Source organism: Garra rufa, chromosome 15 (assembly GCF_049309525.1).
Source record: "Garra rufa chromosome 15, GarRuf1.0, whole genome shotgun sequence".
In the NCBI taxonomy this organism is placed as follows: Eukaryota; Metazoa; Chordata; class Actinopteri; order Cypriniformes; family Cyprinidae; genus Garra; species Garra rufa.
Genome location: NC_133375.1, coordinates 18067349 through 18084649, shown reverse-complemented (window position 1 = coordinate 18084649; position 17301 = coordinate 18067349). Strand labels below are relative to the sequence as shown.

Sequence of the window (17301 nt, the reverse complement as noted above, 5' to 3'; positions counted from 1 at the left end):
CAGGCACTTTCAAAAGGTCCACATACAGTAGACTATATAAGATCGAATTGTGGTTGGATTACCACTAATGACAAAACAAATTTTTTTTAATGTATTTTAAAACTTTTCCATGAACCAAAATAATTGTCAACTTGTACAGTAAGCATTATCACAGCTTGGGAAATTTCAAGGATCTTCAACATGCTCCACTTAGATCTACGAATGACAGTGAGGTCAAGAAAGATGGGGAGCTTGAAGACGAACAAAGGTCCCAAGGCACAAACTCACAGGACAGTTGATGGTTAATTCCTAATAAGGCCAAATAGAAGACAAGTGGACACAAAGACAAGCACTCAAGAATATTACAATGCCTAGTAGGTGGAGGAAGATGATTGATCTGGGATGAAGGACTGGACAAATTAGGACAGTTTTCAAAAGAGGAGACAGAGACTTCAAAAAGTGTACGTAGACTAAATATAACCGAATTGTGTTTGGATTATCACTAGAGATAAAACAAAAAAAACTATTTTGTTTGTTTAAAACTTTTCCATGAACCAAAAGGACTGTCAGCTTGTACGGTATTTTCAGGCAAGGCAATTAAAAGAAGGAGTTTGAAGACAGACAAAGGTCTCAAGGCACAAACTTGGAGGACAGTTGATGGTTGATTCCTAATAACGCCAAATGGAAGACAAGTGGACACAAAGACAAGCACACAAGAACATCACAATGCCTGGTAGGTGGAGGAAGAGGATTGAACTAGGATGGAGGACTGGTCAAATTTGGGTCGAGTCTTCAAATGAGGAGACAGGCACTTCAAAAAGGTGTACGTAGACTAAATTAAACCGAATTGGGTTGGATTACCACTAAGGATAAAACGAAAAACAATTTTATATATTCTAAAACTTTTCCATGAACCAAAAGGATTGTCAGCTTGTACAGTATTTACAGACAAGGCAATATTACAGCCTGGGAAACTTCAAGGACTTTCAACCTGCTCCACTTAGATCTACGGATGATGATGAGGCCAAGAAAGACGGGAGTTTGAAGACAGATGAAGGTCTCGAGGCACAAACTCAAAGGACAGTTGATGGGTGATTCCTAATAAGGCCAAATAGAAGACAAGTGGACACAAAGACAAGCACTCAAGAACATCACAATGCCTGGTAGGCGGAGGAAGAGGCTCGATTTAGGATGAAGGACTGGACAAATTAGAGCAGAGTCTTCAAATGAGAAGACAGACACATCCTAGTAGTGTAGGTAGACTAAAATAAGACAGAGTTGTGGTTTGACTACCATCAGTGATGAAACAGAAAACAATTTTGTGTTTTTAAAACTGTTGCATGAACCAAAATGGTTGCTAACTTGTACAGTATTTACTGGAAAGGCAAAATTATAGCCTGGGAGCCTCGTAAAGGAGCCAATTAGTCAGGGTAATCTCAATATCAAAAGCCCAATCCCACATGCTGGAATCTCCATGGGTGGCTGATGAGAAACTCAAGAAGGCATCGGCGTAGAAGCGGAAGCACAAGTCCATCTTGGGGAGGAGACGTCGGGAACATCTGTCACACTGTGGACAAATTCGCCAAAGCCTTCGGTGAGGCAAAGACTGGGATAAAAACGATATATAAAAATAATATGCCGCGAACTGAGAGGAATCTGGAAGCCGGTGTTTTGACACTCATCCGAGATCCTCGATGACAACACCTCAGCGCTCGCTCCGAGCAGGCAGCCCACACAACCCACGGCTTGTAGACAGCTGCTCTCTGCAGTGGCGGCTTTCCCGCTTGTCATTACCCCACTTAAAGTTCCATGTCAGGTGTGGAGAAGGAAGAATCTTGAAGAATTCCACGGTGGAATATGGGAGTGTAGAATCTCTAAAGAGCCACAGATCTTTGCTGATGATTCTATTGTTTGTGGCACTGCTCAGTTTGAGTTTACTTGATGTGTATGGAAATTTGCACGCTTTTTAGGGCTTTCTGGGAAAGGGTACACAGAAGAGTGTCTGAAAAACACATTTGAGGATGGTGTCACAACAGATCTCGTACAGGGCCTGGCTTTCCTGAGAACTGGTAGATCAGCCATGGTTCGTAGAGATGATGTTGAGTAGGTGACATGGAGGTCACCAAAATCAACAAAGAGCGGGAACACTGACACCTGTCCATCAGTGCTAATCATATTCTGTATGGAGTACTCATAATCTAAGTTGTCTATCTATCTATCTATAGATAGTCATTCCAAAATGGTTCTATATTTACTGACCTCCAGTATAGTGAATCGGTGGAGTGAATCATGGGATGGCATAAAAAACTGCTCACAATGGGAAATATGCTTGACCTTTACATTTATATTGTTCAGCTTTTGGATATAAAAACTTTCCCTGCCTTACTGTATATGGCCCTATCATTCAGAGAGAAATGCCTGAAACCTTGATTCTATGAAGAAAAAGAGAAAGCGAAATATTAGCACAAGGCAACTTTATGTTCTCTGTCAATCTTGAGGTCAGATATCAGAGCGAGAGATGACAGTTTTATCAGGACGACAAATGGCAGCACAGACAGGAGAAGAAGAAGCTTACCCTGAAGAACAACAACCCTAAAATCTATGTTTTGGGAACTGGATTGACCGGGCCCAGTTTGAATGAAATGAGGGTCACAAAGTTGCCACCAGGCAATTTGATGGCAGATACAGTATTCATGGTGCATCTAAAGAATAAGACAATTGGTAAAAATGAAATATATCGCACGCTTTATGTTTCGAAGTATCATATAAGTATTTAATCTCCATAACAGTGTTGAGATTATTGTAGTTATTTATTTTTAAACATAAACACTTCACAAAAACGCTTTGAAATTTCAAACAGGCAGCAAGGGAAACTAAGATTTGAACAAGTTTACACTCAGTAGTCTGCACACACTGTGATTAGTGTCCTTGTAGCCCCAGGCAAAAAGGTTTATTTGCAGAACCACCAGCATTCAAAGTTAAAGGGGTCATTAAACATTTATTCCTTATTGACTATGTTTAAAGCATCTTTCCTATAACTGTAAAAAGCGTTTAAATTTGAGGGCGTCTTAAAAGAGTCATACAAACAGTAAAACATTGATGGGACTGCAGAGTTTGTGTGAAATAAGGCGAGAACACCATTAAACCTTGCAACGCGGCACATAATGCAGGTTTCCTATTCTAAAACCTTTATTTTTCGTTATTCCTTTTTTATTCTCTTGTCTTTAACCCTCTGAGCATATATATTATTGTTTTATTTATGTAGAATCTTGGGAAACTACTCTATTGCTATTCTATTATACTAATATGATACTATACATATACACTGCTGTTCAAAAGTTTGGGATCAGTGAGACTTTGTTTTTAAAGATGATTCTTATGGTCATCAAGGCTGCATTTATTTGATTAAAAATACAGAAAAAAACTGTAATATTGCGAAATGTTATTATAATATAAAATAATGGTTTCTATTTTAATATACTTTAAAATATAATTTATTATTGTGATGTAAAGCTAAATTTTCATCAGCCACTGCTCCAGTCTTAAGCGTAACATGATCCTTTAGAAATCATTCTAATATGCTGATTTATTACTTTTATTATTAATGCTGGAAACACTTGTGCTGCCAAATATTTTTTTGGAATCTATGATATTTTTTCAGGATTCAGGATAATTAAAAGTTAAAAAGAACAGCATTTATTCAAAATATAAATCATCAATTCATCAATATAAAAATATCTTTTCTAACAATGTAAGTCTTTGCTATCACTTTTTTAATCAATTTAACACATCCTTGCTGAATAAAAGTATTAATTTCTTTCCAAAAAAAAATTAATAAAAATGTAATGACCCCAAACTTTTGAATGATAGTGTATATTGTTAAAAAAGACTTATATTTTAAATAAATGCTCTTCTTTTTAACTTTTTATTTATCAAAGAATATCACAGTTTCCAAAAAAATATTAAGCAGCACTACTGTTTCCAGCAATGATAATAAATCAGCATATTAAAATGATTTGAAGGATCATGTGACATTGAAGACTTAAGTAATGATGCTGAAAATTGCTGAGTTTTGATCACAGGAATAAATTATATTTTAATGTATATTAAAATAGAAAAAACTTTATTTTAAATCGTAATAATATTTCCCAATATTACATATTTTCTGTATTTTTTAATAAAATAAACACATCTTTGATGGGCATAAGAAACAAATCTTAAATACCCCATCAAATCATTTGACAAACATGTTTTTATAAAATTAGAAAATGTATCTATCTATCTTAGAATTTCTATACTAGTATACTGTAGTGTTTACTAATATTTTAAATTAGCTTTAATTTTTCAATTTTTTCTATTTAGCTTTAATGTATTTTGTTTTACTTTAACTTTTTTCCCCCATCTAATATTTACATTTTATTTTATTTTAGCTTCATTTAAATACCAGAAATTACTTTTAATAGCTTTAGTTTACAATAACCAACAAATGGTAGGATATTCTGGACATTTAAATGGACAAAATGAGTGCAGCACAAGTCATCAATACCTTTGGTTGGTTTTGCCAGAAAGGTGTTTATCTGCTAAATGCTTATTTTGTCCTTTAGAAGAACAATACCAAGTGACCTCAAAGCTAACTGAGATGGACTAAAAGCCAGAAAAGTGTTATTCTGTAGCAGATACATTCAGTTTAAGGGGATGCTGAAAGTCTTGAAAACAGGAAAAGTCCAACGACATCTTCAATAAAACACTTGGTTACCTTTTGTGCCTCTTAAACCATCTTTTTTTCACAGATTCACAGATTGCAGTTGGACATTCACGCCGACGTAGAAGCATGAAATGTAATAATAACACAAAAGTGCACAGTCTGTGATCACAGCAGGTATCGGAGTGGGGAGGCGCGGATCCTCGCTTGGAGGTACAATTTATTCTTCTCCAACTTGAAAAGTGGCTTCAAAAGAGTGAGGAATTAACAGGGTGAGACGAAGTGTGTGTGAAAGTGTGGGACTGGATGTAGGATGACTCAAAGAGACATCAAACGCTTCTCCCTATAGCTGCCCCTTCCAAAATCAGACGCCACAAAGGGCTTTATTCAAGCCACGAAACCACGGTATGTTTTAGAGGTCGGTCTTGAGCGTAAGTTCAAAGAGCAAAAACTTCAGACAATGTTCCAAGTGGAGCCCACTGGAACATCTTATGCTCATCATGGGATGAAAGCAACCAATGATCACCAAGAATTTATGTGAGAACTGGCTCAAGTCAGAATCGACGGCATATTTAGTTTGAAGTGAATAAAACTGACAGAAAAAGATAAAGTCTGTTCAATGTTGTATAATACTGTTGGGTACTGCATGTTTGATTATTCATCTGATGATACACAAAAAGTATGTTTTGTCTACTGAAATTTGTAGAAAGACATTTTCTATTGCTCCGTTCCAAAATTTTGCACGATTACTAGGCAGCATCACAGCTACTCCCAGCAAAAAAATATGCATTTATTTTTGTTAGACTGAATTTACGAAAAATAAAAATCAAGCTCACTGAAGGCAAGTAATTACAAGCAATAGGGAAAAAAATTATGTGTAAATTAAATATGTTTCTTTGTATTAAAGTTACAAAAGTGCTTTAGTCAATGAGAGTGAGAGATTTTCTCTCTTTCGTTGTTTGATTAAGATGAATGACAGATAGAAGGAATATTAGACTGCTATCACTTTAAGAGCTACCTAAATCCAATATACTGTTACAAAAGTGTGTTTACGAGATTTAAGGCCTATACATTTAAGGCTTATAAAGTAGCAAAATAACTGTTCAATACTCCTGTGGTCTATAAACAACATCTTCACGCAAGCATGCCTCTCTGACAGTGCTCACAAAACGACAAAACGGCTTTTTTCCGCACCTCAAAACGACTCAGTTCACAGTGAACGCAGTGAACTCGTTTTTTGCATGTGCTGTGAGTTTAGCTCGCGTTTAGGAACACAACAGCTTGTTTTATTTTCGCGGCAAATGATTGCAGCATTTCACTAGATTTGTAGTGAGACGTGTTTTTGTAGGCCTGTTTTCAATTAAGAGTTTTCCTTCGAAATATAACACTTTTTGTAACCACGTAGCACAGTAACGTCACATGAGCGTGTAACCATGATAGAAAATATCTACCGGCTGACAAAGTTAATCGTGTCTACCGGTATATCGCCCCCCACCCCTAGTCTCTGCCTATGTAGAGTGTTCCTAATTAGAGGTTAGGATGTTAGTTTACTAGGTTTTGGAACAAAGCTAATGTTTGTTGACTAACTGACCAACAACTGTAACTTCTAAAGCAGTATGAAACACTGAACAGACTATATTACCATCTCAAATCTTTGTTCAGCAGAAAAGTCCTGAGATAAAAAGCTCCGAACTGGAAACTCATTGTTAAGGCATTGAAAGACAAAGTGGGTAAAGCTTGCAGAAATAAAACTCCAACTAAGCTTTATGTGTACTGGCCCTAACTGCAGTGCCGGGACCTTTGAAGCCTTCTGGCATACTCAAATCTGGCATTTTCATTTGGCACAATCGCATACCCCCACCAGCCTCTCCGCTCTACCAACTATAGGATGGAAGCAGTGATTGTTTATTTACTATTTACAGAGGAAAAACCCCACTACTTCCTGCTCATTAATAATTGACATGTTTGAGTTGGATGAGGTACAAAGTCACACTCCCTCTCTTGTCTTCTTCCCTTCAGGCTGTGTGTTTGTGTGCGAGGCCGCTGGGCAGACTGTGTGTTTGTGTTGTGTGTCAGAGCAGACAACAGACTGCGCTCTCCTCACGGCGGTCTCTCCTGCTTGAGTACTTTCTGCACCTTGTGGCTGTTTTGTCCCTGCTGAACTTCAGGTTATCAGTGGAAACACACTCAGTTATCTTATGCTACATTCTGTTCTTGAACTTGAAAAGGAGGAACTTCCTACTTAGAAACTTAATTTTACACACTGTTGGACTATTCCCTCATCCGACAAGACTCAATGAACAATTTCTTCTTCTGTGTTAAGGCATATCCTGTTAAAACAAGCAATATAGTGTATGTGTTCTTGGTGAAGTGTCTTACCTGGCAACACCAACATCAGTTGTAGAAGTAGAGGGTACGAAAGTAGTTTTGCAGGCTGTATCCTGTGACTTAGAGACTTTTCCTAGCTGATACCAAATCCCCAAACCATTGAGCTCACTGTGGACAAAAACAGCTTGTTTCATTATCGTGAATCTAGTGAGATACATCTTTTCAGACTGAGGACAGCTGAGGGACTCATATGAAACTATTACAGAGGTTCAAATGCTCACTGATGCTCCAGAAAGAACTATGCGTTAAGTAAAAAACCTTTTGAATTTGAAGATCAGGGTAAATTTAACTTATTTTGTCTTCTAGGAGACATGTAACCATCTTCTGTAGCCTCTGAAGAGCAGTACTAAATGAAAAAAAATATGATACTTGGGCAAAATAAGAAAAATGTACACATCTTCATTCTGTTCAAAAGTTTTCACCCCCGACTTTTAATGCATGGTTTTTCCTTCTAAAGCACCAGTGAGCATTTGAACCTTTTGTAATAGTTGCATATGAGTCCCTCAGCTGTCCTCAGTGTGAAAAGATGGATCTCAAAATCATTGTTAGAAAGGAACAGCAGGCAGTGTAACTGTTCAGGACAAACAATGGACTCATGAACAACTATCACTAAACAAAAAAACAACAAAAAAACAGAGCAATGGATCATTCTGGTAAAAACACAGTATTAAGAATCAAGGGGATGTAAACTTTTGAACCGGGTCATTTTATATAAATTCAACTATTATTTTCTCTTGTGGACTATATGTAAACATCTTTTATGTGAAATATCTTATTCAGGTCATTACTTAATAAACAATAACATGCATTTTGTATGATCCCTCTTACTTTAGTAAAATAATTAACATTTTGCAGATTCTGAAATGTAAACGTTTGACCTCAACTGTACTTGCATTTAGTAAAATTCAGCTTAGTGAAATTTAAAGTAAATCTCTCCATCTGTGACCAGCATTTACTGAGCTAATTGATGATCTGAAAAATTCAAAAATAGTCAAAAACTGTTAAAAAGAATAGCTCAACATAAGTTCACAAATAAAATATACTGTTTAAAATGTAAAATGCTTAAAAACGCTACATTTACATTGTTAATGTAAAATAGAAAAACTTAATAATATTTCACAATATTTCTATTGTATTTTTAATCAAATAAATGCAGTCTTGATCAACTTAGAGAATTCAAATTACATTTCAAAAAGGTCTTACAGCAGACCTTCAACTTTTGAACAGCAGTGCTCTAAACAAACAATACTTGCTCTCTCTATATAGTATGAAACACCATGTTGTCAATAAAATACTATATAATGTTTGTAAGACATATCAGGGGTGGCTTTAAACGCTGTCGGAAGAGCAGCATCGGTAAAGCAAGCGCCCATAATGCCTGCAGCAGGCCGCAGGCACTGAGGTGCACTAGAGAAAACAGGAGCCGGTCAAAAAAAACACACAAACAGACCAGAAGAACAATCCACTTCGGTTTAAAAATGACGATTCAGACAGCATAATAAGCATGGCTCCAGGATATTTACTTTAATACTTCTTTTACCTTCACAGGGAATAGTGACCAAACCATCTGCATGAAATACACACATAATTCTCAAAAAAAACATGTCATGCTTGTCATACCAACTGACTCGGTTTAGCCAAAGATATGATATCTTACCCCATAAATGTATAATTAGCGAGGCCGTGCTTTGATTTCCCCTGTATAACCACATCGCATATAGCCGTATCAGTGCTGTGCCTGGGGACCAACTTCACACACACTCTCTCCTTCCTCAAAGCCTGCTCCTCTGAGAGAGAAAGAGATATAACAGTCATAACATAAACAGCCCTAATTATGTCTTTCATTTATCAGCAGTCTAACTGCATTTAAACCAGAGTGCTTTTATACGCCACAGTCCCATATACTCATAACTAAAACCTACATTATGCATCAATCCCCTCACAAACATATTGCTTGACCTATTTGTCCTTGGGAAGCCTTATAAACACTGACACAACAATAAATGCAAAAAACTACCTATTTCCTAACAATTTATACTGAGAGACAAGCTAAATATATATGTGCATTAATATTTGAATGCAACCTATGTGGTGTTTTGAGGCTCAAGGCACATATAAGTATATGAAAGCCCATCATAATTACATAAAAATGTCACTGGGTGCTAGAGGGGAATCTTCAGCATCAAATATGTGTGTGAGAAGGATATAAGGGACTTGACTGAGAGTGAAATGGCAATACAGTGGCTGAGGCATCTATTAAACATGGCTTTGCTACAATAAAGCGGCGCATTAAAACCAGCGCCCGTCTTCTTTTTAGTCATTCCTCCAGAACCTGCTACCAGACTCGGCCATATTACTCCTGAGCCCGTCCCATTCGTTTCGAGGCGGCACCGGGGCGAGGGCCGTGTAAATGCAATAATAATGAAAATAATAAACATGCTGCCCTCACTCCCAATGCCGAAATAATATTGCGGCGTTCTCAAAGGCGCGGTGAGAGGAGAAGAGAGAAGACGAGAAGGGGAGAAATACATAGCACTCAAAAAGCACTAAAGCATCAAGGGAATGCATTTCATTAATATTAGATAACCACCATCCACTCCCGCTCTGCACAAATAAATGCATAAATAAATAAGCACATCATAAAGAAAAGCTGGGTTCTGGCAGAGATAAACAATGACTCATCGTTCTCCTCTCCTCCTACCTCCGGGGCAAAATGTTTATTTTACTCTCTCGCACTATCATAAATTAAGCTAAACCTGAGCCCATGAAACATTCACATTCACAACCTCTGGAGAAGCGCTCCCTCAGGATGACTACAGAGAGGAGAGAGAGAAAAAAAAAAGAGAGGATGAAAGCAAAAAAAAGAGAGACGGAATCTGTGCTTACGGGTATCCGTGGTGTCTTGGATCGGAGTGAAGCCCTCTGGCAAACAGTCCTTCAAGTCGATCAACTTCATGTCCACGACCACGTTGCATAATTGCTTCTGCCACAAAATGTAGTGATATAATAATGATTATATGAGTTTAAAGCATATGAAAGCACTTCGCAGGGTTAAAATTTCATCTAGAAGTGGGCGGCTTTCAATTATGCATGATCCGCACCTACAATGAAAAGGCCGCTGTTGTATTTCGCAGACGCGCGCACACAAATTTGTTGAATCGCTGCCCTCTTTTAAGCATGCAAGCACCTGTGCGCTAGCCATCATCTTCAGACATGGCAGGCCCGCGCTCGGGCCAGTCGGTGGCAGGCCAAATTGCTTGTGCTTCAGAACAGGGAGTACTTGAAAACAATCAGGAGCTGTTTAGTTGACATTTTCAAGCATGACTTTTTCCCTCAGCCTTCCCAGCCCGCACTCATTATGGTTCCATTTTTCGCAGTAATAAATAGCAATAATCCAGCGAAAGCCCTGAAAGAGTGCAGCTAGCGTGGCGTGACGTGATGAGTCCGACATTCTGGATGGCGTCGCTACTGTTACCCGGCAGTTATTACCACTACAGACCATTTTTATTCATAGTTCTGACTTGAGGGTACGAATATGGATGAATGCTATTACTATGCATGAGGCCTGTTTTTTTTTCTTTTCTTTTTAACACTTTTTTTTTTTTAATAAAAGACGCGGGAGAGATTTTTCCCATCAGGACCTGACAAAGGGCCATCTACCTCCAACCCTGAGTATGATAAATCACAAACTGTTTACTTCCCACCACATAATTCACTGGCTAATTCTGTAGAATCTGTTTTTGTCATAGACAATTACAGTGGGGGCCACTTTGACTGACAGACAAAATAGCCTTTGTTGATGGCGCTGCCATGTTTTATTAGTGTCAGGGACTTCAAAACAGTGCAGACACACATTTTAAGACTCCACGCTGGAGAGGTGGCAGAGGGGAATGATGTGCTACATACTAAAACTGCAGCTCTCATTGAACTTGATCAACAGGCAGAAGCACGCTGGAATTGGCCAGGGTAAACCAGCCACAGTGGATTACAACGTCACCTCTGAATATCATAACCATTATAAGACTTAGGAGATGTACGTAGTTTTGCTGCTAACAATACAGCACCACAGGTCATTGGTCAAATTTGAGATTTTGGGCTGTCTGGATTTTAATATGTTGTGAAACAAGTACTGCTGTTCACTTTATTTAAACAATTTATTTTCTAACTTTTCTAACTTTCAATCTAACACCATTGTATCAGGTTTCTCATTCAAACATGATTGCATCATGTTAAACTGACTTGAAACAAAAAAAATTTTGGACCGTTTTTTTTTTTTTTTTTTTTTAATTTTAAAAGAAAATGTAGCTTAAAAGAAGTTTTACACTTCCCACCATGCTTTGCACAGGGCTGGATATGCCAAGAGAAAATTTTGAATAAAGACTTGTTAATGTCTAATGTTCTATTATGTTGGCATTTCAAAGGGGTCCAATTACGCTATTTTACAAAGTCTTTTTACAGTAGTTTTGGAGGTGCACTAGAATATGCTCTCATGCTTGGTGGTTCGAAAGATGCATTATTTTTCACATAATTTACATTATTACAATAGATTTCTCCCCAGGCTGGGACAAATGGCTCGATTAGTTCCGGGTTTGATGAAGGTCCGCCTTCTGAAAAACAAAATGTGTTGTGATTGGTTAGCTGTTCCACTGGGTTTCGATTGGTGAACAGCTTAGACAGCATTTCAGTACTGCCATGCCTCTGCAGCAAGTTCCGTGTACAACTGCGCAAGCAAGTTTAAAGTGATGCTTACGTTTTAAAGGGGTCATCGGATGCCCATTTTCCACAAGTTCTTATGATTCTTTAGGGTCTTAATGAAAAGTCTCTAATATACTTTGGTTTAAAATTCTCAATAGTAGTGTAAAAAAACACCCTTTTATCTGTCAAAATCAGCTCTGCAAAATTTCAGCTCATTTTAAAAAATGGTCCCTTTAAATGCCAGTGAGCTCTACTCGCCCCGCCCCTCTCTGGGATTATGTTTACTTTAACCAAGTTTAGCTGCATTTAGCCATGTTTATCGGCGAAACTTGACAACAAGCACATTATTAAGAAAGGCCATTTGCAAAGATGCATAAAAAACCCTTATACTCACTTCTGCTGAGGGTGAAGCTGCATCAGGAACGATTTGCACAAAGATAGATGAATATGTAGGTCGGGATTGGCCATTTAAAAACGAAAGTAACGTTAAACCTCTGCGTCTTCAGCGGCTCAGATGTCGGTAGTAAATGACTACTGCTATGTTCATTATTACATCCAACAACAGAACACCTCAATCGCTCAGTTAGTGTCTTCGTCTGCACCTGAGTCGACACAGTGAGGATCGTATTTGGATCGTATTCGACTGTTTGAGCTCGGTGAGGGCGGGTCTAAGGTAAAACGCTAATGTCAATCAAATGTATTTCGCCACAACGACAAGAAGCTGAGAATGAACTGATTTTAAAAAGGGGATATTACTAAAGATTAAAAAATACCACTGGGTGGATTTTCATCATTGTAGGGTGGTTGTGTCCACAAACTACCAACACACATTAATGTTCAAACAACTTGGAAAAGTTAGTTTTGCACCCGATGACCCCTTTAAATATGGCTATTTTTCTTACAAAAACACATTGGATCGCTAAAGGAGGCTTTTACGTCACTCTAGTCAATGCTTGTGTTTACATCAACTGCAGCTCCACACGTATTTCGACCCTCTATACCGCACATGTCAACAGCGCGGCTCGAGCACGGCTACTGGAGCAGTTCGCGGCCACTTTAGTCTAAACGAAATATCTCCCTTTGGAGTGGACTTTAATATTTGTAACTTTGTAGATGTTTTTTTATGCCCAAACATACACACCACACACTGGCTAAAATTCACGAGTTCACGCTTACATATAATTAGCCGGAGTATGGTAGTGCGTGATTGGCGTGCTGTCCGGAGAAAAGGTTCCGAGCTCGGGAGCGTCCCGAGCCCAGAGAACCCCCCATGGGAGTAGCGAGAACTCGGAGTGCGGGGTCAGGGTGGTGGAGGGATACTGATGAACCGTCAGGTGAATAGAGGTGAGTCGGCTGTATTTGTACTTATGGCACTGATTGGCTTGAGTGGGCTCCTCTTGTGGTGTTTACGCTAAGTATCTGACGCGCTCCTCCCGAACTTAGTTAGTGAAACATCATTTCAAGAAGTGAAAAAGCATAATAGGATCCCTTTAAAAGACTTTCTGTTATCTTTGGGGGAGTTGTGGTGAAGTGTGAAGCATGTACTTGGTTCTAAGTTGCTTTAATTAAAAAAGGAACTCTGATGGGAGTGGTAGGGATGTACACACCATTCTTAAACTACCATACTTTACAGCTAAACTAGTAACTAAAAGTAGACACGTCCAAATAACATAATTCAATCGCAAGGAACCACTGTCCATGATTGAACCATGATCAGCCAAAGAGTTATTTTTTGAGTAGACTTTTAATTGCACTATGAGCACATGTAGATTTCAGTTATAATACATATCGTTAAAGGCTATTTTCTCTAAATTGATATTTTTTTTTTCCATGAAATCTCCTTTGATACCACTTACACCACACTTTACAGTTTGATTCCTTTCTATATTCTAAAATTCTTTTTTTTTAAACATTTATGTCCTTGATTGTATACAGTTGTTTTTATATAATGTTTTAATTACAATTAGAAATCACAACCTGGCTATTGGTTAACACCAACCAATAGCCCACATGACCTAAGTGACATCAACAGAAAAATTAGTTTAAAGAGTTGTTTGAAAGTTTATATCAGGGGTCCCCAAACTTTTTTCTGAGAAGGCCACATAATTTTCTTTTCTTTAATGGGGGGGCCGGTCGGTTTATAAAAGAAAATACCATGGGCTGGACTGACTACTAGTTATTTTATTATGATTTTACCTGTATTTATTCTACCTTTTAATGCTAGAATAGTTTATTTTGTTATGCACCACACAGAAAAAGGATAATTTCTTTTCAAAAGATATACAGGTGCATCTCAATAAATTAGAAAGTTCATATATTTCAGTAATTCAACTCAAATTGTGAAACTTGTGTATTAAATAAATTGAATGCACACAGACTGAAGTAGTTTAAGTCTTTGGTTCTTTTAATTGTGATGATCTGGCTCACATTAAAAAAAAAACACCAATTCACTCTCAAAAAATTAGAATATGGTGACATATCAGCTAATCAACTCAAAACGCCTGCAAAGGTTTCCTGAGCCGTCAAAATGGTCTCTCAGTTTGGTTCACTAGGCTACACAATCATGGGGAAGACTGCTGATCTGACAGTTGTCCAGACCCTTCACAAGGAGGGTAAGCCATAAACATTGTTTAGCCAAAGAAGCTGGCTTTTCAGAGTGCTGTATCCAAGCATGTTAACAGAAAGTTGAGTGGAAGGAAAAAGTGTAGAAGAAAAAGATGCACAACCAACCAAGAGAACCGTAGCCTTGAGAGGCTTGTCAAGCAAAATCGATTCAAGAATCCACTGTGTTTTTTGAATCACACGTCAAACTCTGCCTTCATCATTTTCAGCGCTTCCACAGACTTTTCACCTGGGAATGGGGCCACTGGTTTCTCAGCTGAAAAACTTTGGGTAACTGGGAGATAAGTGAAATCTTACTTTTGCACCTGTCCCACAAGCAGTGCTAGTTTCACCTCAAACGCTATTGAGTCATTTTGTCATCTAGCTGGCTCGCGCATCACCTGTTCGATTGCGATGACACATTATGTTGAATGTAAATAACTAAAATTAAACGAAAATTAACTAACAAATCTTAGTTTGAAAGCCAACCTTTATTATCAAGACATAAGTAAATCATATTTAAAATTTTTCCTTTTAATTTTTCATTTTCAAAATATGTCTCTGGCATTGTTCAGAGGGCCGGTCCAAATGTGGGGGTGGGCCGCATTCGGCCCCCGGGCCTTAGTTTGGGGACCCCTGGTTTATATAGTCAAATAACATGCAGTTATGACTTTTCGAAGTACTAAATAAAACAAAGATTATTGTAGTATATTGAAAATGTCATGTTTCATTTAATGTGTTACTTGCTGTTTCTGGCCATTTCTGAGTGAAAACTGTTGCCATTGAATGCCATTTTTCCTCAGTGCCATTTCCCCCCACAACACTACAATCATGCATTAAGAAAGTAAATAGGGTAAATAGCTTTCACGTTGCTTTTTAAGAACGGCCAAACATTATTTTGTCAAATTAAAGAAGTTCACTTCCAGAATGAAAATGTACTGATAATTTACTCACCTCCATGTAATCCAAGATGTTCACTTCTTTTTTCCTTTAGTCGCAAATAATTTTTTTTTTTTTTGAGGAAAACATTGCAGGATTTTTCTCCATACAGTGGGCAAAAGGTTGAAGGTCCAAATTGCAGTTTCAATGCAGCTTCAAAGGGCTCTACACGATCACAGCCAAGGAATAAGGGTTTTATCAAAAAAAAAAAAAAAACAGTCATTAAAAAAAAAAAAAAAAAAAAAACACAAATTGATATACTTTTTAACCACAAATGCTCATCTTCCACTAGCTCTGTGATGCACTTCTTTACACATTACGTAATCACGTTGAAAAAGCCATGCATGGTTAGTTCTTTGTCTGTGTACTTCTGCTAAAAAAGGTAGGGTATAGGGCGAAAAACTCCATCTCATTTTCTCCTACAACTTCAAAATTGCCTGACATATTGACTCTGAATGGGTTCAACACTGGGTCTGTACTTGCGCCTGTTTACCTTTTTTGTACAGGGCTTTTGACTTTGAATGGGTTAAACACTGGGTGTGTACTGTACTGTGCCTATACGTCACACGCATGTGATTACATTATGCGTGAGGTCAAGCTAGTGCAAGATGAGCATTTGTAGTTAATTATATACATTTTTATTTTTCTTTAAAAAAAAATTACAGATTGTTTTGCTAGATGAGACCCTTATTTCTCGGTTAGAGCCCTTTGAAGCTGCGATTTGGACCTTCAACCCACTGTGCATCATTGAAGTCCACTATATGGAGAAAACCAAATCCTGGAATGTTTTCCTCAAAAACCTTTTTGAATTCGAAAATTTCTTTTCGACTGAAGAAAGAAAGACATGAACATCTTGGATGACATGGGGTGAGTAAATTATCAGGAATTTTTTACTCTGGAAGTTAACTTTTCTTTTAATAACTAACTGAAAATGATTAACTGAATCTGATTATGGCCAATAATGCTCAATACTGCCAAATATTGCCCAAAATTACTGGTTTGTCCAACAATCTGTATGAGTAAACTTGTGATACATTTACATATTTTAAAGAGGAAGAACATTTTCCTGTAGAGAGATATATTTTTGAGACCAAAGGTTAGTGAGATTAATGATTTACTATGTCATAGGAGTCTTTAATGTATAACCACATTTGTGTGTTAGAGTAGTAAATGCCCTTGAATGTGGCATGAAGCACCACTGGGACCCTTGGTCCACAAAACCAGTCATAAGGTTAAAATTTTGAAGATTTATTTGATATTTATACATCATATTTACATCAAGCTGAATAAATAAGCTTTCCATTGATGTATGGTTTGTTAGGATAGGACAATATTTGGCAGAGATATCTGACAACTATTTGAAAATCTGGAATCTGAGAGTGCAAAAAAAAAAATCTAAATATTGAGAAAATCACCTTTAAAGTTGTCCAAATGAAGTTCCCTACAATGGATATTACTAATCAAAAAATAAGTTTTGATATATTAACTGTAGGAAATTTACAAAATATCTTCATGGAAAATGATCTTTACTTAATATCCTAATGATTTTTGGCATAAAAGACAAATCGATAATTTTGACCCATACAATGTATTGTTGGCTATTGCTACAAATATACCCGTGACTATTTAAGACTGGTTTTGTGGTCCAGGGTCACATATATCATGACATTTATTAGTCTACAGAACATTTTGATTCTACAATATAATGATTACTTTCTAAAATATAAAAGGCAGCTGTATCCATTTATAAAGGAGAAAGAAAATGATAAAGAAAATAACCCGATTTGGGCTAAGATAAAAACATATTAAAATATTCATTAGTTAGTCAGTAAAGGGCGTTTGTTACAACAGCGCATAAAAAAGGAAAAGCAGATGCACTGGTGAGATGTAACACTGAATAACAATGACCTACCAAAACAAGCTGATTAGCCACAGACTATTTTCGCCATCCTCACAAACCCATCAGCAGGCTAAGCTCAGTTATGAACACACGGTCT

At 37.4% G+C, this 17301-nt stretch overlaps 1 protein-coding gene across 1 annotated transcript in view; it reads right to left on the bottom strand.

Annotated features, from left to right (window-relative positions):
• Window positions 1-17301, bottom strand: part of mvb12bb (multivesicular body subunit 12Bb) — a 76512-nt gene that overhangs the window by 48711 nt on the left and 10500 nt on the right. The window contains exons 4-6 of the mRNA XM_073819770.1: window positions 9956-10052; window positions 8727-8856; window positions 7061-7177 (exon numbers count right to left, since the gene is read on the bottom strand). Coding sequence (XP_073675871.1) covers window positions 7061-7177; window positions 8727-8856; window positions 9956-10052 — 344 coding nt within the window. The remainder of the gene's footprint in view (window positions 1-7060; window positions 7178-8726; window positions 8857-9955; window positions 10053-17301) is intronic.